This window comes from Cupressus sempervirens, chromosome 8 (genome assembly GCF_028749045.1).
Source record: "Cupressus sempervirens isolate cs-2001-9-10 chromosome 8, ASM2874904v1, whole genome shotgun sequence".
NCBI classification, from domain to species: Eukaryota; Viridiplantae; Streptophyta; class Pinopsida; order Cupressales; family Cupressaceae; genus Cupressus; species Cupressus sempervirens.
The window spans coordinates 334,990,015-335,013,239 of record NC_143125.1 but is presented as its reverse complement, the minus strand read 5'-3'; the positions used below and the strand labels follow the sequence as shown (position 1 = coordinate 335,013,239).

At 37.1% G+C, this 23,225-nt stretch overlaps 1 protein-coding gene across 1 annotated transcript in view; it reads right to left on the bottom strand.

The window, feature by feature from the left end:
* The window catches only part of ARP7 (actin-related protein 7), a 209,005-nt gene that overhangs the window by 97,608 nt on the left and 88,172 nt on the right, over positions 1 to 23,225 (bottom strand). The window contains exon 4 of the mRNA XM_089797591.1: positions 21,792 to 22,036. Within this exon, the coding sequence (XP_089653717.1) occupies positions 21,792 to 22,036 (245 nt within the window). The remainder of the gene's footprint in view (positions 1 to 21,791; positions 22,037 to 23,225) is intronic.

Below are 23,225 nucleotides of genomic sequence, written 5' to 3'. Positions count from 1 at the left end.
ATTAGATTTGTATTTGATTTTGTAAACCCATTTGTAGCCAATAGGTTTCTTCCCTGGTGTAAGATCAAAAAGGACCCACGTGTTATTCTTCAGCAGGCTCTGGTGTTCAGAGGTTGTGGCATGTTCACACTCTGGAATTCCTTTAGCCTCAAAATATGTTTGAGGTTCAAACACACTACGAATGTTGGCCATCAGCGCAAAGTTAACAGACTCTGTACGTTTTCTCTTTTTCCGAGCAATTCTCCCATCAATGAGCTCATCCTTACAAAGATCAGCAAGTGTCTTAGCCCACCATGAGGGCTGGAGAGGAGAACGACCAACATTAGTATTAGGAGATGCTCGGTGATTAGGTTCCTCATCAAAAGAATTTGGATCAAACTCAGGTTAAGCATCTACAAATCGAGGTGATCCTACAGGAGAAGTGGAGGCGTCTAGACAAGGATCACCGCTATAACTAGAGCTGCAGGAGCTACTGAAGCCCTCCCATTAGGTGGACCTAATGGAAGCCTAACTCCCAAATCATGAGCCGTCATAGGCTGGTCTGCTGGATCAGGAAGAGGAAAAACAAGCACGAAAGGTCCTCGCTGCTCATCAAAGACTACATCGCAACTATAGATGCGACGAGATGTCTCAACATTAATCAAGTGGTAGGCTTTGTGAAGACTACTGTATCCAGCAAGCATGAGTTTCTGACTCTTGGCATCCAACTTGGTGCGTCACGCATCAAGGATGCAAACAAAAGCAAGGGAGCCAAAAACCTTCGAGTGACTGATTCTAGGCTTGGGACCTGACCAAGCCTCTTCCGGAGTTTTACCGTTATCCACCACTATGGGTGATCGGTTCAAAAGATAAACTACAGTGTTGATTGCTTCTACCCAAAAAAATCAGAACATGTCTGTGTTCGAGCATGAATCAAGCCATCTCGGTAATTATCCGATTTCGATGTCCAACTACATTGTTCTGTTGTAGTGTGCGAGGTGTGGTTAACTAGCGTTTGATGCCATGAGTATCCAAGAAGCTAGAGATAACATTAGAACAAAATTCCCCCCCATTGTCTGATCTAAGAGTAATAATAGATTTCCCAAACTCTTTTTCAACTAAAGGTTTAAACTTCTGAAATACAAGAAATGCATCTAATTTCTTTTTAAGCAAATACACAAATTTTTTTACTGAAATCATCAACAAGCAACAGAAAATACCTAGACCCAAGAACAGAAGGAGTGGCCATAGGGTCACAGACATTGGCATGAACAAGCTGAAGTACCTGAGAAGTGCGCCATGAATTGCCACTTGTGAAAGGTGTGTGATGTTGCCTCCCAATTTGGCATGCATCACAAACTCCAAGTTGTTGAGTCTAAATCTCTGGTAATCCAAGAACAAGCTCATCCTGATCAAGATATGAGAGATAATGCACATTTAAGAGCCCATATCGCCGATGCCAAAGTGTGCTAACAAAAGACCGTCGAGCAGCCAAAGCTATGTCCCGAGAATCACCAGAATTAGTAAGTCTAAAAAGACCATAACCCTCAAGACCCACTGCAATAGTAGACTGATTCGTCCGATCAATGATGGTGCACTAATGTGAATTGAAGGTGACATCCAAGTGTGAAGAATGTCGCAGTAACTGACTGATTGAGAGTAGATTTAATTCCATCCCTAGAACATAATACATATCAAGAAAAATGAGATTCCTCCCCACAGACTGAATCTGAATGTTGCCTTGCCGGCAATAGTGTGCTTTTCTCCACCACCAAAAATAATAGAATCTGAATAAGGCTAGTACTCAGTAAAACAGTCTTTTTGGTGAGTGAAATGATGAGTCACTTGAATCAATGTACCAGGCAGACGACTTGACATGATCTACCGGTCTTTTAGCCATGAAGGCATAAAAGGCAATTTCGTCTACTCAGTGTGCTCTGCACTATTCGCTTTGGGCTGCGAACCTGATTTCTTAGATTGTGTAGCTAAGCGTTTCAAACATTCAACCTTCATATCTCCAAACTTGTGGCAATAGTTGTATTGAATGTTCTTCTTCCGAGAGCCATCTGATGTTGGAGCAGAAGACTTATGCTGAGACAACTGTTGAAACTTGTCTTTATCCTCCTAAAAGGATTTAGCAACAAAGGCTTGCTCTATGGAGGTGGAGCTAGAACTGCTACCAAACTGTTGTTTCCACTGCTCTTGCTAAAGCAAAAGTGTGTAGAGATCAGTGAACTTAAGATCAACGCCAAAGGACGTGATGTTGAGAGTCTCGATAAAATGCTCATAGGGCTTTGGTAAACTCCAAAGAGTGATAACCACAATATCCTCTTCCTCCATCTTGTGACCAATGACAAGCAATTGATCACAAATTTCCTAAATCCTATTCACATGTGCCTGGAGTGAGGTTAGCTCATCCATGACAATAGAAAATAGAGTGTTCTTCAAAAAGAAAGCTCTGTTTTTGTTAGACGTCTCATGAAGACCTTTGAGATGTGTCCAAATCTCAGCAACTGTCTTGTTGGATGGAATCTGAGAAAGCTAATCATCAACCACTGATAATTTGAGAAGCAACACTGCCTCTCGATTATTCAAATCCCAAGAATCCTAATCAGGACCAGCAGCAGTCGAACGCTTCGTCACACCCAGAACAAGTTGATCGGTGTTCTAATATTTAAATATTGCGATGATTCGCTGCTTCCAAGTGCCATAATTTCGACCATTGAAATTGGAGTTATGCTTGAGCAGAATGTTTGTCATAGCTGTCATGGCACATTTTCCAATGAAAAGACGTGAAAATCTGTGAAGGCACATTCTTCGAGGCAAAAAAACGGAAGACCCAAAAAATTTGGAGTGACCCAGAAGAGAGCGCGAAAAATCCAAAAAGAAAATGTTGTCATTTTCTGGATCCGCTGGCTCAAAAATCAAGGCACGAAAATCAACGCACTTAGAAAAATCTGACGACAACCAGTTGAGCACTTGAAAAACCGACCAAGAATCTGAAACCAAAATAAATTTTTGAAGTAAAAAATTAGCGTTTCAAAGAAAACCCTAGTCGAAGCCATGGAGATCGAAATTTGAAGAAAAATGGCAAAATGGAGGCCAAAGGAATGCAAAATGTAGTTTTGGAGACGTGAGCTGATTCTTACCAAAGAGTGCTGACAAGAAGTCACAAAATAGCAAATTTGTCAAGAAAAAATGTGTGAGGAATAGCTGCAGCAAGAGTTGTTTGCAAAAAACGTGATTTGCAGAGCCTACAAAAAAATGTGAGTTGCAAAGAAAATTGTGAACACTTCAAATAAGATTAGGCCGCTATTCCAAAAATATCATATACGTGATTTAAAACAATGTTTGTGACGCGATTTAGAAGAAACGAGCTCTACAATAATTTCAGACTCGACCAGAGATGGTGGTATTCAAACAGTCGCATGGCCAAACCAGACCAGACACGATTTGCATTGAGGAATTTCTCCTCAAACCCTACCTTGCAATTTTAGTCTAATTTGTATTTGAATTTCTCAAGGTAGAAACCCTAGTCGAATTGTAGATAAAATTGACTAAAATAATTTCGAAAAATTTAAACAAATAATTTCAAAAGAAATTATAAATTTTGTCAAAAAAACTTTAAGCATTGGCTCTGATACCATATTATGAAGTAACTGGAAAATATTTGCTTGTTATAACAAAGACTGAAAGATCATTATATACAAAAGAATGGAACGATGTTTCCTTAGGAAATGATCGTAAAGAATAGAAACATTTTATTCTAACTGAAGCTACAGCTAACTAAAGCTAACTAACTATATACAATAGATTACCATTAACTAATAATAGACGGATATCTATAATCGTAATAATTTCAAAGTAAAATTATGTACTAGAAATTGTCATACTATATGAGAATTTGCAGTAAACATTGCAACGATCTAGCAGAATCATTTGATGCTACTGCAAAAAGGAACGATCAGTTGGTTACTTCGGTAAATTGATCTCATTTCTAGCAAAAAAGTGATCTTATCTATGGTTGGTCAAGGTAATTAATCTACTATTGTATACAATTTAGCAAAGGCACAAAGCTGCAAACAGTCCACTACTACCTCCATCCAGAACTTAAAAATAATGTGAATGTCAAATATGAAAGATGTTAAATTATCTCCCCAACATTAAGTTTCTGAAAATTTAAATAGATAAAATTCTGCATATTCATCAAAACAAGACAAAATACCCTTCACATCACTGAACTAATTAAACTGATGGTGCCATTAAACAAAACCCTGGCATGATACATATGGGGAATATCCTCAGATCTTCAATGGGAGAGTTGATATGTGCATGTATGCAATTCCTGTTTATCCAAACTAATAAAATGGAAGAAATCTTGTACTTGGAGGGACATTAAAATGGCTATGAAATTGAAAATCAACCATCTCAACCATCATCTTACTTAAGGAGACTCCAAAATAATAATACTGCAAACCCATAATTACTCTAGTTGAGCCCATCTATTACAATTTGAAAGTACACCCATTTCTTTCTTGTGCACCAGTTCTTCTCAAATGAATTATTCAAGTAATAATTCCAGCACTAGCCGAGTGCTATTAACAGAATTGAGGGGGGGCTTGCCAATGAAGCTGTGTGCCTATTTATAGGATTATTCAATAATCATGTGCATATGTATGCTTTGTCAACAACCCTAACTTGTTAAGATTCATTCTCAAAAATATTTAATGACATTGACCCATTGCAGAAAAAACCCTATGGGGAAACAATCGACAACCTAGAAGTATAAGATTCTTGGAAAAATTGGGATTTAGAAGGGGAAAAGTTAATTTTACAAATAAATACTTAAACTGTTGAAAAAGAGACAAAACTAAATGTTTTTAACATTAAAGGCATTCCCATAACAAGAGATATAGAAAACAAGTAAAATGGAGACTTTAGCCCATGAGGTGGCCAAATGAAAAGTTTTGTCTAAAATAATAGAATGCAGTGCAGTAAGTTTTGCTCGTACTGGTTCTTTGGTATGTTTAGCATGAAGACAAAGTTGTTGCTAAGTTAACAATAAAATATTTCACCGATTTAGATGTAAGTAAACCTCGTCTTCTTGTATGATGTAAGTAGATGGTAAAATGTTACAAATAACACTACATTCCAAATTATTATTGATAGAACAAGAGTATTTAATCATGGAGACTGCACTAACATAACAAGCTCAAAACAACTACAATGAACATGTTTGCATCCCAATAGGATAAAAGTTAAAAAGAAAACTATCACAAAAAAAATCAGGTAGGAAGCTTTAAAGAATATATCATGCAAATAAAAATCAAATCAAATGATGAAAAAGAAACCATTTCTAATAAGAGGCAGAGTCAGATGGACATGAGTTATGCATTTTCAAAGATTCAAGATACTAAATCAAGTTACATTCAAAATCTTTGTTATTAAACCTATTGGTAAACAGATTTGTCACTGTAAAAATGGCCCAACGGAGTGTATGTGGAAAACTATTTACAACAATTGACTAGGCCCTTGATATGTGGCCTTACTCTGCATTTAGAGGGGCAGTTCCCTTGTATGATATAATTTTGAAGTTTTCAAAAAATGAAATTAAACTTTTAAAGATAAATCGAAAGCCATTGATGACGAATGGCACCAAACGACTTCAAAGCTTTCCCAAACTAACTTAAAACCGCTAATAACAACAATCAAGATCTACGCTTGAGAACTATTACTCGCACAATGTTGACCCAAAGATTCATAAACATCTACACAATACCATGAGAATGCTCACTACAAAGAGAATCAACATTTTTAACAATTAAGATTTTGAAAGAAGAGAACTCAAATAGCATTTTCCCTTATTTTCTTGCACCAAGAACCTAGAAGGAATTTTCAATTACAAAGATAAAATTTGTACACACTTTCCAAATATTATCTTATCACCAAATCCTAACCTAAGTCTTCTCCTATTCAAAAGTCCAAAAAGTTCCTCCCCCCCCCGCCTTTTACAAAGCCAAACATGACTCCTTATATAGACATAGAGGTTAAGAACTACCCCTTCATGGTTAATAACTACCTCCAAAATACGCAATTTTGGAGAGGTTAATTAGCCTCTACAAAATTAACCCAAAATGGAAAAACTTGTTCTTTACAAGATCATACTCAAAAGACATGAGATTTGACAGAACTATCAATTAGGTAGCTTTGTGGACATGAGAGTGTAGATTTCCTCTAATCTGTCCATGGCCAACTTACTAGCAATTTAGCCTTGAAATCTGTGCACATTCAAACCACATATGCTAAGTGCATTTCCTTAGAGACATGTCTTTTTAAGGGATTTGATTTGAACAATTTGGTGTTCACTATCTTAAGCGCACACTCTCTCTATATTGCACTTATTGTGTTATGTGATCATAGTGTTTATTTAGAGCTGTCAAATCCTCCCATCTCTTGCCTCTTCCCTATCAGCGTTTTCCATATTATCTTCATAATTGACATTGCCATTATCATTGTCATCACCAGCACCATCTTTATCAGCTTCATCTTCAGCACCATCACCCCTTGCCTCAACAAAATTATTCTCTGGCAGTTGACGGTGATTTAGCTTCCATGAATTCACATCCAATGTACAAGAGGGTTTATCTGATTTAAATGGACCACTAGACTCTGTTGTCGTGTCCCTCGGAGAATGTCCATTGATCAGTGATGAATTGCCATGGAAGGGGGATTTCCTTTTTGTTCTTTGATTTTTTTTATTTTTTTTTGCACACCCTATTCTATCAAATATCTTCACCGTAAAACATAACTTTGATACGTACTTGAACACAAGAAAATCTCCCTGCTGCACGTCATACTGAAACAAATCCCCACTGTGTGGATGCAAAACCAACTTTCCAACAATCATACTAAGGAGCAAATTCTGAGCCACTTGAGCCTATGCTAGGAGCAAATGCCAAACGCTGATGTACCAGAAATTATTGAATGTGATCACTTCTCAAGTGTATATGCCCAAGCACAAGTCATAGATGATTTGGATTTTCAACCACTTCCATCTGGCAAACACTACATATTGTATTATTGGAACCACATGAACCATAGCCAAGACAAATATGAAGATATGCAAATGATGCAGTCAAGCTTGGGACAGAAATGGTTTCTTTCCCTTCTTCTCACAATAGCCAGATTCTCCTCCTAACAATATTCGTCGACTACTGGATCTTATCAATGAAAACAATTTTCTAGAAGGGATTTCCATGATATGGGGAGGATGCTCTTCTACGGTAATTTCCTCTTAATCATGCGACTTACATGGTAGCATGTATTTGTTGAAGCTTGTTGGTATGCAAACATGGTTGATCGAACATACAAAGATGGTAGGCAACAGGGAAATAAATCCCACAAGCATCAACTCTTATTTTAGCTTCTATAAGGCTTCATAGAATGCTTTTTGTTTCCTCTTCTTTAACTTCTATGTTGCATGATGAATAGAGGATGAACTTCATGTGTGTTGTGTGCATCTATATTTGCATCCGCATCTTCAAATTCTTTTGTCAAACAATTCTCGTGTCACCCTTTGCACATTGTCTTTGCAGAACAAAATCTCCACTTGGCCTATGATGATGACATTTTGTCATATAATTAACATGCAATATGGACAGACTCCCTTCCTCATGGCTCGAACACGGACTCTTCATTCCTAAAAAGTTCACATTTTAGCACTAGTCTCTCATCAACTATAAAGTGTGTTTAATGAGATAGCTTCTCCATGATACGTTCAGTCAAATACATGCCACGCTCTCCCTTTATTCTGCCTTTCAACGTTTCAATTGGACTGAGAATCATATAAAGAAACACTACACCCAAATTAGTGTAAATACTATGTTTCCCTGAACTTCTACATTGGAGGATCTTGGAGGATGATAGTAAAGGTTATTGGATTAAAAACACCTGCCAGTGTTGTGGCTATTTTGCAGTCATGGTGATTCATAAGGCTGGGTTATGTTCCAGAGTTTCTGGGCAATTCGCAGACAATGCTAAACCAACGTTCTCAAACATATTCAATTTGTTTCTTCAAGCATGTGCTTTGGTCAAATTGGTCAATAAAACATTCTATCAACTTGTCATAGCGTGCTTTCTCTTCAACATAGGTAGAGACCTGCAAATTTTATTGTTTCATTGCTTCCATACTTTGGTATGCATGAGAAATGAGATGCTCAATTCTGCAGAAATATCTCCTTGCTCGCATATACATGAGTTTTCATTATCACTAATCATGAGCCATTCACATACACAATCCTTCACCAGGTTAATAACTATCTCCGAAACACGTGTTTTGAGCCTCTAACCTTAACCTTTTTGGATGAGAAGTTAAGGTTAATGGTTAGGAATACATGTTTTGGAAATTTATCTTAACCTCTTTTTGATGGAGAGGTTAAGATTTCAAAGTGAAACACATGTTTTGGACCCCAAACCTTAACCTTTTTAAAGGTTAATGGTTCGGAATACGTGTTTTCACCCCCAAATCTTAACTGTTTTAAAGGTTAATGTTTACTAATTGAGTGAAAAATACATATTTTGGTGCTCTTCATTAAGCCTCCATAACTTGAGACTCAGATGGTGGAATTTGGAAATTCAAAGTGCAGGGCGGAGCTAGTGATTAGCTGGAGGATTTGAAATCATGAGACTACCAAGAATTGGATAAGTCTTCAAACACTTTAAAGATTGAATTTTTATGTCCTCTTGCACATTTTGATTGAAATTTTTTGAAATTTGGGTATGATAAATACCAAGGCAACAAAACCAAACCTTCAAATTTAGTCAAATTACTAACTCATAAAAAGTGGAATTACAAGATAGACACAAAGCACACATTAGCATAGGTATGAATAATATCAAAATAAGCATACAAAATAGCAATGACCAAGACAATATGTTATGAGTGGGAAAGCCCCTAAAAAGAGATTTCATGCCATTGTTCCTATCACAACCACAAGAATTATTTGAATGTTGGGGACGAGACTTCGTGGGGCCCTTGTCTATAAGCCATAACCATAGGTGCAGGTACATATTAGTAGCAACAAAATATCTTACAAAATGGGCATAAGTACGGGCGCTCCCAAACAACACAGCTCTCAGTACGACCAGATTTTTGTAAGAACAGATAGTAACCAGATCTGGTATCCCACTCTAGTTGACAAGTGATAGAGAGGTGCATTTTGTAAATCACGCAATTAGGATAATGAAAAGTGCGTACAAAATCTTTCATTCTTTTTCTAGTCTGTACTATCCCAAGGCAAATGGTCAAGCAAAACCCACAAATAAAATATTGGTGACCATCTTGTACAAGACTTGTGGGGTCGAAAAAGCGGATTGGGAGGAGACTTCCAACAGTTGTATGGGCATATAGAACTATCTACAAGGTCACCACCGGGCAAACCCCTTTTCAATTAATGTATGGTCAAGAGGTTGTAATGTCTATGGAATATGTAGTACCTAGTCTAAGAATAGCAGTTGAGCATAGGCTGGGAGATGTGGAGAGTTTAAGAGAAAGATTCGATACTCTCACAAAGTTGGATGAAATAAGGACCCTAGCTCAATGGATGACGGAAGTAGCAAAAAGGAAGAGAAAATTTTGGAATGATAAACATCTAAAGAAAATAAATTTTAAGCCTAGACAATTGCTACTCAAGTTTAATGGTAAGAATGAAATAAAGCTACGTTGGTTGGGCCCATACAAAGTGGTCGAAGTAAAAGAAAATGGTGCAATAAGCTTGTCAACTTTGGACAATAATATCATGAAGGATCTCGTCAATGGGTTTAAATTGATGCCTTACAAGAAGAGGGAAGAGCCACTTGTCGTATATGCCTTGGAAATGGAAAGGACTGTCAAACAAGTAAAAGTCGTGGGAATAGAAAAGTCAACAAAATTAATAAAAGGCTCTAAGGAAGCACGAAAATAAAATAAATGTGCGACAATAAATTACACCGCGCCTTATAAAAGAGGAGGATACCTCTCACACATAATACTTTGCAGGGAAAGCAGGAGAAGGGTTGGAACCACATCCGAATGAAGAAGAGCAGAAGTGATAGGCATATCGCCGAGTTGGGAGGAAATTGCAAGGGGTGGCCATCCATGGAGGAAGAGAATTTTTGAGCATGTATAGGGAAGGGCTACAAGGAGAATTTGTACACTAGGAAGGGAGGTGGAAGCTCGAGAAGTTTATGTGATGTTAGTATGAACTGGTCATGCCGTACAGGGTACGAATTATATTGCCGTATGGACTGGCCTTGTCGTACAATCTACTACTACTATACGGCTTGTTTCTGTCGTACGGACTATTCCCACCGTATAGGTTGTTCCTGTCATATGGATTTTCTAGGCCATTGTTGTCGTACGAACGGCTGCAATTATCATACGGCTTGCCATACGGACCAACATATGGAGTGAGAGTTTTGGATGCACATTTGGACTGCCGTACGAATCAATGTACTAAGGGATGGAGAAGTGGTTTGTACAAACCCTGACTTGGGCACAAAACATTGAAAGAGTACAGACAATAAGGAGGAGAAGGGAGAAGTCACTTATCGGCAGTAGAGGAGACAATTCCTACCACGTGGGTTGGAGAAGCAGTTGGGGGGGGGAAAGGACAAGACTATTATCAATTGGGCACTTGTGTATTATTGAACAATGGTTAAGTCGAGTCTAGGAAACCCTAGCAAAAGGAAGATCTATGATTCTAAAAAGAAAAACACAACTATGCTTAGTGAAAAAGGTGATGAAAATGACAACTAGAAGTGACAGAGAGAAATCTACAGAAAAGATTACGGCTATCAACATTACTTTTGAAAGCGTCATGCAAAGTGAATGTTGCACCTAATGGGAGCATGCTGAAGACAATCACCCTCTCAAAGAGGCGTTGCAAAAAGTCAAGGTAGATAAAATTATTTCTATGCCCATGTTTGATTTGAAAGAGTTTGGATCTATATTACGAACCATGGTGGTTGGCTATAATAGAAAAGCCAATCAATCCGTAATCCAATATTTGCACCAAACTCTAACAATTTCCTACTCAACCAAGGAAATAAACAAGGTTTTTGGAATTCCCAACCAAGGGCAAGAATTGATAAAAAACCCTAATGACACTGGAGGTAAAGAAGAAGTGGTTAGGATTAGTGTGCAGGAATGATCTCACGACGCAGGAACGAAAAAGCATTCTGAAGAATAGTAGAGGCTTCAAGAAAGTTTTCATAGCTAATGAAGAGTGGCAATGCATCGTAGACTTAATGTACAATTGGGCACAGTTTCTTTCAAAAAGGCTACAAGAATTTATGGAGTTGAAACATAAGGCATTCTACATGTCGCATCATACCATAGCACTACTCCTAGAAGCAGTTCGGACTCAGGTGGCCATTGCGCATAGAGGGGCATTTGTTCCAGCAAACAAAGTGGAACCCTATAAGCCAGCAATGAGATATTGGGTGCACTTGGACACCTACGGGGTAGGTGGAGAACCTCAAAAAAAGAATCTGAAACAGGCAACAATGCAGATAACATTTGTTGAGGATTAAAGTCAGGAGGAGGCTAGAGAGGATGATTTCGAAGAAGGGGAGAGTAGCACAAACATATCTTTAGACTCCCAGGATGCAGAAATTCGTCTAAGTCACTTGAAAACAACGCCAAGCGATATTACCTTCTTGCCACCAATAAGAGGACCACTACCCACAGAGGTACCTGAGTATGCCCAAATTCACCAACTTGACCTAAGTACCCTTGGGGACCCTGTAATAGCTAACAAGCATAGGGATGAAAGTGTCCGTCAGAAGGAGCCCAAGGAAGCACCCGTACAATGGAGTGTGAGAGCGGTCATGCCTTGGAGAGGGACAAGGTGAATGCACGGGAGGGGGAAAGCGGTGGACACCAATAGTCGATCCTGCAATGGGGGGCCATCAGCCTTTCCCTTCACAAAGTTGCGCAACTGTTTCCATCAGATCAGCAACCCTGCACTAAGGTGATAGACCTCATATGCCAGAAACAGTGTGCACACAGGGTGAGGTTGCAAACACCATTGGGTACAGAAGCAGTCCACCTTGTTGCTTTGGTGGTGCAACCCACAGGTTAAATAGACACTCAAAAGGAGAAGCAGACGAAAGACACTACAGCCGCGAAAGGTATGTTGATTGAGGGCATAGTTTTGGAGAAGGTCGATAAATTGTTGTAGGAAGAAGGGATGGTCTCTCCACCTTCCACCACCCCTCTGGAAATAGAGGATGAAGATCCTACAAAAATATAAAGTAAGAGAGCAAGACGGACTGAGACATTTTCCTTTGCGGACAAAGCTACAATGTTGCTGAAAGAATCACAAGCTATGGAGCATTCCACCAAAGAAATGATCACGTGGGCTAAAAATCAGAATCTCGAGGCCATAGTCAGGGCGGCTAAATCGTTGGTCGCATTTATGCAGCAAGGTTGTCATACAGACTGGGAGTTGCTTCAGCAGAGTGGGTATGAACAGGAGGAAATAGCTATGGAATGGATAAAACGATACACCATACCTCTAGCTCGGGAACAACCACCCCTCGTACAAACACTTGCAGACATGAAAATTGCATTTCATAGGACATACTTAGAGCTCTAGCAAGGAAAGAACTTGGCACAATGGTTGGCTAAGGAGTGGAAGATTCAAAAGGCTGCTCAGAATAGTGAAAGGCAAAAAAGGCAGCCCTGGAAGGAAACTGGAACATAGAAAAAGCTGCCTTGGAAGAGAAAATCACAGCAGCAAAAGCAAAGAAGATGGATGCTTTGTAGGTTTTACAAGGAGGTCGGGCCAAACAGAAAGCGGTTGAACGCGAACTGCAATGACTCTGTGGAACCCCGAGCACAAGGATGTCTTCCCAACCCTCTTCTTGAAGTCTGAGTTTCTCTTCTAGTTTGTTGGGTAGTCGTCTGGAAGGTGACTTCTTTTTTGGGGGGATAGATGTAGTACGTAATAAAGTAATATGGTAATTAGATCTAGTGAAGCTTGTGAGGTTTCGGTAGTTAGGAAGTGAGGGAATGCATCAGTTGGTTTTCCCACCCAACCAACCCTTATATAAGAACTTTGGAATATTGATGATGCACTCATGTTTTGTGGTATTAATAAAGAATAAGGTTCTCTTGCCATTTTGTTATTTCGATACAATTAATGAATACTCTATTGGTACGAGTGAGTCTCTAGCATGTTATGTGAATCTGTGTTATATTGTTCTATCCTTTGTGCCTAATAACCATTCTACACCTACAAAAAAGTTACCTCTTTGCTTCTAGTAATGAGATTCTAATATTATGAAACTATAACATTGTCGTATCCATCAGACGTAGCAATGAGTTGAGAGAGCCTCAATTGGAATTGAAATCAAGTCATTTAGCTAAGAATATGGATTGTTTCTTTTCTGAGAACGAATTCATGAGGCTACCACAGAAAATGATAGATCATCAAATGTTTTAGTACCAAATAAGTTAATAACCAACCAATTTTTACAACGACAATTTGTGGAAAATCAACATAAGAATTAGAGAGAATCAAACCATGCTAAAATAGACAAAACACAATTACATATAACCTCACAATATAGACCATCTATCACAATAGTAAAATACAATCATTTCAGAAAGAAGTCCCAACAAAATAAAACAAACTTAATCTTTTTTATCTTAATAATTTATATTGAAAGGCCCCTATGGTTTGTAACATTAAAAACCTAGATTTTCTCAACCACCCCAGCAGTTAACTTCGGCTCTACTCGTGACTAGGGCCTCCTCCCTTCCTCTGGATCTGGTCATAAAAATTGTGTCAAAAACCTGTTCAAGAAAGCTAGTTTTCCTGAGGTCTCCCTTGTTGTAGATTCCCCAATGAAGCCTAAGAGAAAAAAAGATGAAAATCCTACCCTTGAAATTCAAACCTAGAAAAAAAAGCCAAAACGGTCTATAATGTGGATTTGGAGAATGAGATTTGTGAGACTCCCTACTGCTCCAACCACATTGCCAAAGGAAAAGGGAAATAAGCTGTCAAAGAGCTCATTAGGGAGTCTGAGGACTCTAAGAAAGACTCAGAAAGAGGTTCCTCCTACAGGGTCTCAAATAGTCCCAAACGTAAAATGTACCCCACTCCCTCTATCAATCCCCCTTCCCCTTTCCCTTCCCCTCCCAGTTTGCAGGTGGGTGATGTCATTATTGAAGAGGTCCAAACCAAGGTTGCCCCTACTGAAGAATTACAAGAGAAGGCTTTCCCTGCAACAAATCAGGAACCAAAGGACATTGTGGATACATTCAAGCTCCAGATTGTTGGGCTTAAAGGGAACATCAAATGGCTGCAAGGGGAGATCTAGGGTCTATAGATCAGAATAGATGATGTAAGAAAATTTTCCCTTAAAGTGATGCATGCATTTACCTCTACACTTTGTATATTACAAGAGGAGCTCGGCAGGATGATGTTTGATAATGTTGACAATCTAGACCTGTTCAAATTTTGCAATGGGAAATGGGCCAATATCTTCTAATCCAAGGGGCTCAGAAGGGGCCAGTGATGTTATTTCATGACTGGTTTTTCAGTTCTATGCTCTAGTAGCCCTAGGGGCGGGTCTAGTAGTTTTGTCTATAACTCTAATACTTTGTTTAAGTGTTGTAGGTATTGCCCTATGTGACATGGTTTGAAAATTATGTTTAAGACTTATTTTAAAAGTTCTAAACTTGCTCATGACTGGTTATATAACTCTAGCCGGTAGTTAATTAGTTTTCTAATTATCGTTTTTGATAGAGGTAAGACTATGAATGTCGTATATCTTCTACTTCTTAGTTATTCTAGTTGTGATTAATATGTTGTCAATCAAGTTCTAGTCTGCTATGAATGTGTACTTTGGGTGAGAAATCGTTTTTGTTGCTACTTTTATCGAAAACATAAAAATATTTTTTGAAATTCGATGTAGACAAGTAGACAAAAAATCAAACCATGCATGACAATAATGACAAAATTCTTCGCATCTAACTATGAATAAAATGGAACCATGATAAAGTTGACACAAGTATGAAAACTGAGCCACAAACTCTAGAATATAGACGACTCACCTGTCATAACAATAAAAATATTCTTTGGATGGAAGCCCCAACAAAATAAAATGAATTTAAGTTTTCTTACCTTGGTACTTCAAATCGAAAGAGCATGGTAATGTGCACATTTAGAATTTTACTTTTACAGATTAGAATTTTACATATATTTCTGAGATCCTGATACTAGCTGTTTTGGCCTGGAAAAGGAAGCCGATGCAAATCGAAGTTAGTTAGGTACCGCCCAAAAGCCACCCACATGCATCCAGATGCTGACAGAAGCCTAAAACAAGCTTCCGGACACACCTGGATGCTTGTGGGTGGCATCTAGGCGAGCACCCACATGGCATTGGGGGGACTTCCTGTTGCCTCCATAGGTTAACACCTCGAAAGAAAAAAAAACATCATTTCACTTGAGAGAACTTTAAAACATGTGCAATTTTGTACTTAAACATTTGCTTTCTAGCCAAACCCTAAAACAGCCCTAATAGAGGCCTTTCAACCATTCAATCATCATTTTGTTTTCAGTTGGGTTTTCTCTTCTCATTTGGCTTCCATTATGGCATTTTGAAGACAACTTGATTATTTCGAAGAGGATTGATTATAGGGCTAGAGTTAGCTTCCACAAAGGAGTTTAACCTTAGAGGTAAGCATTTGATCCCATTCTTGAGTGATTTGATGAATTTTTTTATAGATTTTGATGAATTCTTTCAAGTTTGTGAAGAAATTTTTCAAGTTTTTTTGCTTTTTTTTTTGAAAGAAATAAAGAAACAACTTTGAGTATCTTTACTTGTATGTTTGATATTCATAGTTTTTCTATTGATTTAAATTTATTTAATTTCATGTTTTTTAATTTTTATTTATATTTTTGAAAAAACTAAGTAGAGCAAGAAGTTTAACAATCTATCTAAGTAGCTTTCTATCATTTTCTTGCACTTATATGCTTGATGTTGATATTTGTTTTAGATTTAAATATATTTAATTTCTTAAAGATGGTTGCCACCGGTAGTCAAAGTTCAGTGGGGCAAGCAGCTCAAAGTGTTGAAGTTGATGTGGCAAGAGAGGCAAGAGAGGCAAAAGAGCTTACTGATAAAGCCATTACACAATGTCTCTATGCCAACAATCTTCCTTTCAATTTGGTGAGATCACCATATTAAAAGGAAATGGTTCTACATCACAATGATCCCACAACTACCACAATCATGGATGATGATGCTAATAACATCCTAACACGTGGTGTATCTACCACAAGCGGGGAACCGCTTTGGGATCAAATGATCTTGAACTTGCAGCAGTTGGAGGCGATGGAACCAAGAAATGATGATGAGTTTAAAAAGAATCCATATGATAGGGATTCGGAATGATAAACATTGAATGATGAACTATATTTTGATTTTGTTGTTGATGATAAAACTATACTTTGATTTTGTAGTTGTGATGATTTGCTAAAATCATGAACACAAACGCATATGATATTCATATCATTGAACCAGTTTATATTTTATATTTATAATCTTATTGAGTATTTGAATATGTATTGGTGAAGTTACAAGCTATCAAATGTTTTAATTTTGTATATTTCTTTCATTTCTTTGCATATAGACAGTATACTGTATATATATCTATATATGCACACATCCGCATCCCCCAAAAAAAAATCCCACACCCCGCATCCACTTCCTGATCGGCAACTTAGATATATTTGTATGAGCTGGTTGAATTTTCTGTAAATACTATTAATATGGCATGAAGTTATAGAATGTATTTACAATAGTGTTATTAAATCATTGTGATGTGCACATTCAAAGTTTTACTTTTATTAACCATTTATTTCTATGTGCTGGTTGAGTTTTGTGAAAATACTATTTATATGGCATAAAGTTGTAGAATGTATTTACAATAGTTTTATAGAAAGAAATTGAATACCTTTGACTCCAATGTTACACCTCTTGACTCTCTACAAGTTTGCAAATAGTTGTCTTTTATGCAATGTTCTGAGACTCTGCGAGTCCGAGGCAGAGGCGCACTTTCCGAGGCAATTGGCCTCTGGACTCGAACTTGACCGAATCCTGGCAAAGTCCACGTGGACTCGCCAAGTCCCGAGCCCAGGACTCTCACCAGCGGCAAAGACATTAAAGTGCCTAAAATTAAAAAATCAATGACTTAAGTTGCATTTTTCCGGTTATTATAACATTTATTTGAACTAAAAAGGTCATTCCACCATTTGCTTATGCTTGTGATAGAGAGGAAAGAGTCAGAGAAGAGTATTGGGGTTTTGAGAGAGAAATCAGCAAATCGGTTGGCTCTCCCGTATCAATTGCTGATGGTTTGTGCAACTTTGTATCTTGCACTTAAGCATTTAGAGGGGCTTAAGGAAGCATTTGGAGGAGGCTTCTACAAACTTACTTGCATTTCCATTGTTTGACTTTGTGAAAATTTGAAGAGGTAAGCAACAAATTGCATTTCTTTGTGTTGTTTTGTAATATATTTTACATTCATATTTTTTACTCTCCATTTTGTTTACATTTGTTTAGTCTCTACTTCTACTATCTACCATTTAGAATCTAGATTTATTCTAATTAATCTTGATGACAAACTAAGAAGGCCCTAAAGTATAAAAATTTGATTTGATGCTAACTTTTTTCTATTTATAATATATTCATATTGCAGCAGCAAACACACTGACATAATGCCTCAGGGTGAGCCTTCTAGAAGCAGAACTAGGCCTGCATTTAACCCTAATGCAGACACAAGTGCAATAGCAAGGGATAGAGCTTGGAAACATGCCATCCCGAGCCACAAAAAGGGAGTTGTTACATGTTGGCATTGCGGTGTAGTATATAATGGGGGAGGAATAAATAGATTGAAGTATCACCTAGCACATATACCTAGGTGTGATGCTAAAAAATGCAAAGATGTACCCCAAAATGTTATGTGAGACATGTAGACTCTTCTAGAGGAAAAATGGAAAAAAAGAATTGAAAAAGAAGCAACAAGAAAAAATGGTACAACTAGCCCAACAGGATTTTCCAGTTTTCGCACTCCATTATCCCATTCGTAAGCAAAGATTGAAACTTGATTCCATGTTTGTTCCACGCACGGCTCCAGGTGCACAACCATCGCTTGAAAGCATGGATTGGAACAAAGAGAAGCATGATTATGCAAAATTGGCACTTGGAGACTTCTTCATCTACAACAACATTTCACTCAATGCAAGAAGGTACTTATTTATTTAAATTTTAATTTATGCCTTACTTCTCCTGCTTTCAAATTTCAGCTTTCAAGAGACAATATATGCTTATTTTGATTACTTTAATTTGTATTTTGTTTTCAAATTTAATTATAATATACAAATTTGTTTAACTTTAAATTTTATTTAATTTGTTTTGGTTCCCCTTATTGGCAAATTGCAATCGATGTTGTTACTGTTTGTGGTTTAAGGTTCAAAACCCCTAGTGTTGATGAGCTAGGAGGCCGTATTTTGACCCAAATGGTGGCTGATGTAGAAGGTGCAATCAAGGAGCAGTGTGAGGTGTGGAAGACGAAAGTTTGCACCATCATGACTGATGGTTGGACTGATAGGAGTAGAACACTCATCAACTTTCTTGTCTCCTCATTAGGTAATTGTACGTAGAGATTAAAAATTTAGAAGTAGAACTTGTACTTGAGTGATTAAGTTTATAAATTATGATTCATCATTGATCATTATACTGATTTGTTCATTTTTCTTCAGGTACTACAGTTTTTTTGAAATGAGTTAATGCCTCAAAAAAAACAAAGAATGTTGAATGTCTTTGTGAGGTAATGGATGAAATGATAAAGGACGTGAGTGAAGAGAATGTGGTGTTGATAGTTACAGATAATGCAGCAAATTACGTTGTTGCAAGAAAGTTTTTTATGGAGACACACCCTCACATGTTTTGGACTGCTTGTGCTACTCACTGCATTGCATTGACCTCATGTTAGAGGATCTTGGTAAACTCCCTTGGATAGAAACAATTATAGAACAAGGAAGGAGCGTATGCAAATTCATATATAATCATAAATGGGTCCTCAACCTCATGAGAAAACACAATGACCAAAAAGAGTTGTCTCATCCAAGGGTCACTAGATTTGCAACCAATTTTCTCACATTAAAATCTTTGCTTTATTCAAAGGGAAGTTTGAGACGCATGTTTATTAGTGAGGAGTGGATTGCATCATCATATGCAAAGACCATTGCAGGGATTGATGCAGCTAATCATGTTTTTGATGAGGCTTCTTTTTGGACACCGATTGCTGATATTGTGACGGTAATTTTCCTTTTTGTCCTCATTTCACCTTTATTTTGTTTATGAAATTATGTTATAAATTATTGTTCATTTTTTAAAGAAAAAACATAAAGCTGATTGTTTCTCTTCCAACTTTCATAATGATTGCAGTTCGTAAAAGTGCTTCTTGTTCTCCTACAAACTGTTGATGGAGAGAAGCCCTCAATGGGCTACATTTATGAGGGCATGGATAGGGTGAAGGAGGCCATTCGCTCTTTTTTTGCAGGGAATCGAGATAGGTGTGGGCCTATATGGGATGTCATTGATAGACGTTGGCACAATCTACTTCAGAGGTCTATACAAGCAGCAGCCTACATCCTTAATCCAGCATACCATTCAGCCCACATTTCAAAGCTAATGATGAGGTGTGAAGTGGACTCTATGATGTTGTAGAGAGAATGTCACCTGATTCAAGAATTGGAACAATTGTAATACGTGAGATTGAGTTGTTTAAAAAAGCTCAAGGGGACTTATTTGCACGGGAGTTGTGCAAGAAAAATAGGACAGAATTGATGCCAGATTGGATGCAATGAAGGCAACACAAAGAAGAAACAGACATGTTGAAGATTAAAGTTATGACAACGATGAAGCTATAGAAAAATAAATCAGGTTAAACGGAGACAACTCCCACAATTCCCATCTATCAACCTTCCCAGGAACACCCTATGATTCCGTACAGTGAGGCAATTTTTTAATAATGTTTTATAAAAAATTGTTCATTGCATTAAGAAAATAACTGTTATGTATATCTTAACAGCATGATCACAGCAGCAATAAATATATCATCATACCACTATAACAGCAACTAAATTAATCAAGACAGAAGTGACAGCAGCAACTGTTGTATAACAGCAATAAATATATCATGATTCTGATTCATAGTTAATGATATAACTGTTAGCATTAACAGCAGTAATTTGGATTTCTGGTTTTATTATTCAAAAATGTCTCCAAACTTTAAGATCTTTGATATGGTATCAGAGACAGTTATTACATTGGTTACAAAAGAGATTAGAGGTGCATTGGCCATCATCTGGTACAGTGTGGTAGTGTGTGAGAAGTACAAAGAAACAGTTGTTTTAAAGTATGGTTGGCAAGCAAGCTTCTACAAACATCCTCTGACGTCATCTTAACAGTGTATGTTATGCTATTGCTGTTACACCGTGTTTCATTAAACTGGATAAATTTGAGACCAAGGGCACCGATTGAACACCCTTTACTCTATTGTTGTTGACTTCTGGCTTATGGAAAGAAACAATTTACTTCTGGAATCTCCATATCTCTCTCTACCTTCCATCACCAAAACATTTTCCCTACCATATCAGTATCCCCATCCAAGAAACAAAGTGGAACATAGCAAATAAATGAAAGTAGAAAACTTGGTTAATGTACCAGATAGTTCATCTTTGAGGGTGTGTCAGAGATAAGTAGTAAACAAAAGATTGGATACCCCCTACTACAGTGAAAGAAGTATTTTGGCAATGAGATGATATAAAATTCTTACAAGGCAAAGTTTCATGTCCTAAGCTAAAAGATCATGCATCCTTTGTTGAATATTTCGTCATTGATGCCAAGGCTAGTCAGCATTTCAATATTATTGCTGCAATATCAGAAGTGGTCAGCACTAGATGATTTTACGGGCACAGAGGATTTAAGAAGAAAATTTGAGGTGTAACTGAATGGCGTTTAAGTTTCAACCCTCGTCAGAGAATGAGTATGGAATTAATCTTTTGGGGGCAACAGCTCTTTGTGCTTGGCGGCCACAGGTATTCTGACACCATCAAATTTAGATGCTTGTTTCTCTTGGAAACCTATTCATTTATTTATCCTTTTTTTGTGCTTGACAGCTAAATATTCTTCACTTGGTTGTAAGTGGGGTGGCATATTCCTGACAAAAGTAATATATAATGTCAGCATTAAAGAGCCATTATCTGTTTGACTTTTTAAGGGATTAAAATAGATAAGATATTTTTTAAGGTATGATGAGTAGATGTATTATGGAGAAAAATAAGAATGATAAGGAGGCTATTTTATTTTCTTGCTCTTAAGACCCTTTTCTCAATAATTGTCTTACACAATTATTTGGTCCACAACACTTGTATATACTTTGACTCATGTGTCTGATGAGAATATGGATCGCAATTATAATGAATTTCTGATATTGACCTGTGTTTCTTTGTCTGCTTCCCAGTTCTATTTATCCTACTTATTATTAGAAAAGAGTATTCCATGGCAGAATGTAAGAAGTATTTCAGTGAAGGAAAAGAATCCACATTAGAGCATGTGTACATTTTTATGGATGTACTTTACAAAAACAAATAACACAAAAATTGTTCTTACCTGGTTCCTATAACACTACTAGCCAGTAAAATGATTGTCAAGATAACAGACAGAAATTGATAGTTGTTCGTAAACCATACCTGTCCATCTGGTAGCGTATGATTTTCAGTATGGAGTGTTCTCTGTTTCTCTTCATATGCTCCCTGATCTTCACAAGTGTATGCATATGTCTCCTTCAACATCTCAACAGTTGAAAGGTCAATGTTGATTTGAGGATTTGATTTCTGAAGTTCCCGTGCAAACAATTCAGTCAAATCTATTCCCCCGACCTCAAATTTCTTTGAAGCATTGTGCTGAACAGCACCTTCCCATACTGGTGCAATATCTGGGGAAATTAAAACAAAACTGGGCATTGTAAACATTTTAGACCCATCAGTCAACCACCAAAATTGTGCTACAGTACATAATTCAAATCAGAATACAAAATCCACCATCCAAACCATAGCTGCTTGTTAATTTATATTCTGGCATTTCTTTACTTTTGGATCGTGATTCTAAATGTAATTGTGCATTCAGAATTCATCAAAGAAAAAGATATTTTATTATTAATGTTACACTTACAATTTCAATTCACACTTCAAAATGAACAAATAAAGACTCATCTTAAAGATTTTAAACAATTGATAACCCTCAGTGCCAAAATGGCCATAAAACTTAATCACTACTTTACTAGTGCAACACAAGGCTAACCAAACACAAAATACTTGTAAAGTTCAATCAGATACAGACTAAGCAGAGAATTGCAAAATAAGATTGGAAGCAAAACTAGTTATCTCACCTTTGAGATTACTAAGATCAATACATTATGGGCAAACACGATATGGCTTTAATTAAACACTTGAATCATTTATACATTGCTAAAATTAAACTCTAAAATTCAATATTAATTAGGATATCCATTTCAAAAATTTGCTAAGAGACTTCAATTTTGGTACTTTCTAAGTTCTCAAGTTTTTGTCGAATATTTGCCAATTTTTTGTCAAGAAGACAATTTTGGGCTTGCTAATTACTCTCTGACTCCAAGTCTGTAAACTATAATCATACCCATTTTGAAATTTCTCGAGTTGCTCTCACTGTCCTCCAAAAATTTGTCAATGATGCTTTGGTAGTTTCCCGATCTCTTTTTAACATTGCACATGCCAGCATTCTCTGAACACATAGCTTCTGCTATCATTTGTGGAGAAACCACAAATCGCAAGATACAAACTGACATTGGTCCCTTCAAGCAGGAGTTAGTGAACTAAAAACGGAGACAATCATTATAGCCCTACAGAGCCATGAAGGGGCCAACCAGACCGCACAGGAAGATCCCAAAGGTCCAGATTCTTCTTAAGGGCCTTGTGATGTCCTCCTTTTCAGGAAGAAGTTTAATAAGGATAAATATATAAGACTAAATAAAGTAATAAATATATTTCCAATTATAATAATAAAATATACATTATTATAACTATATTGATAAAATAAAATAAAAATTATATAAACTTTAATATATATATAATTAATACTTATCTCAA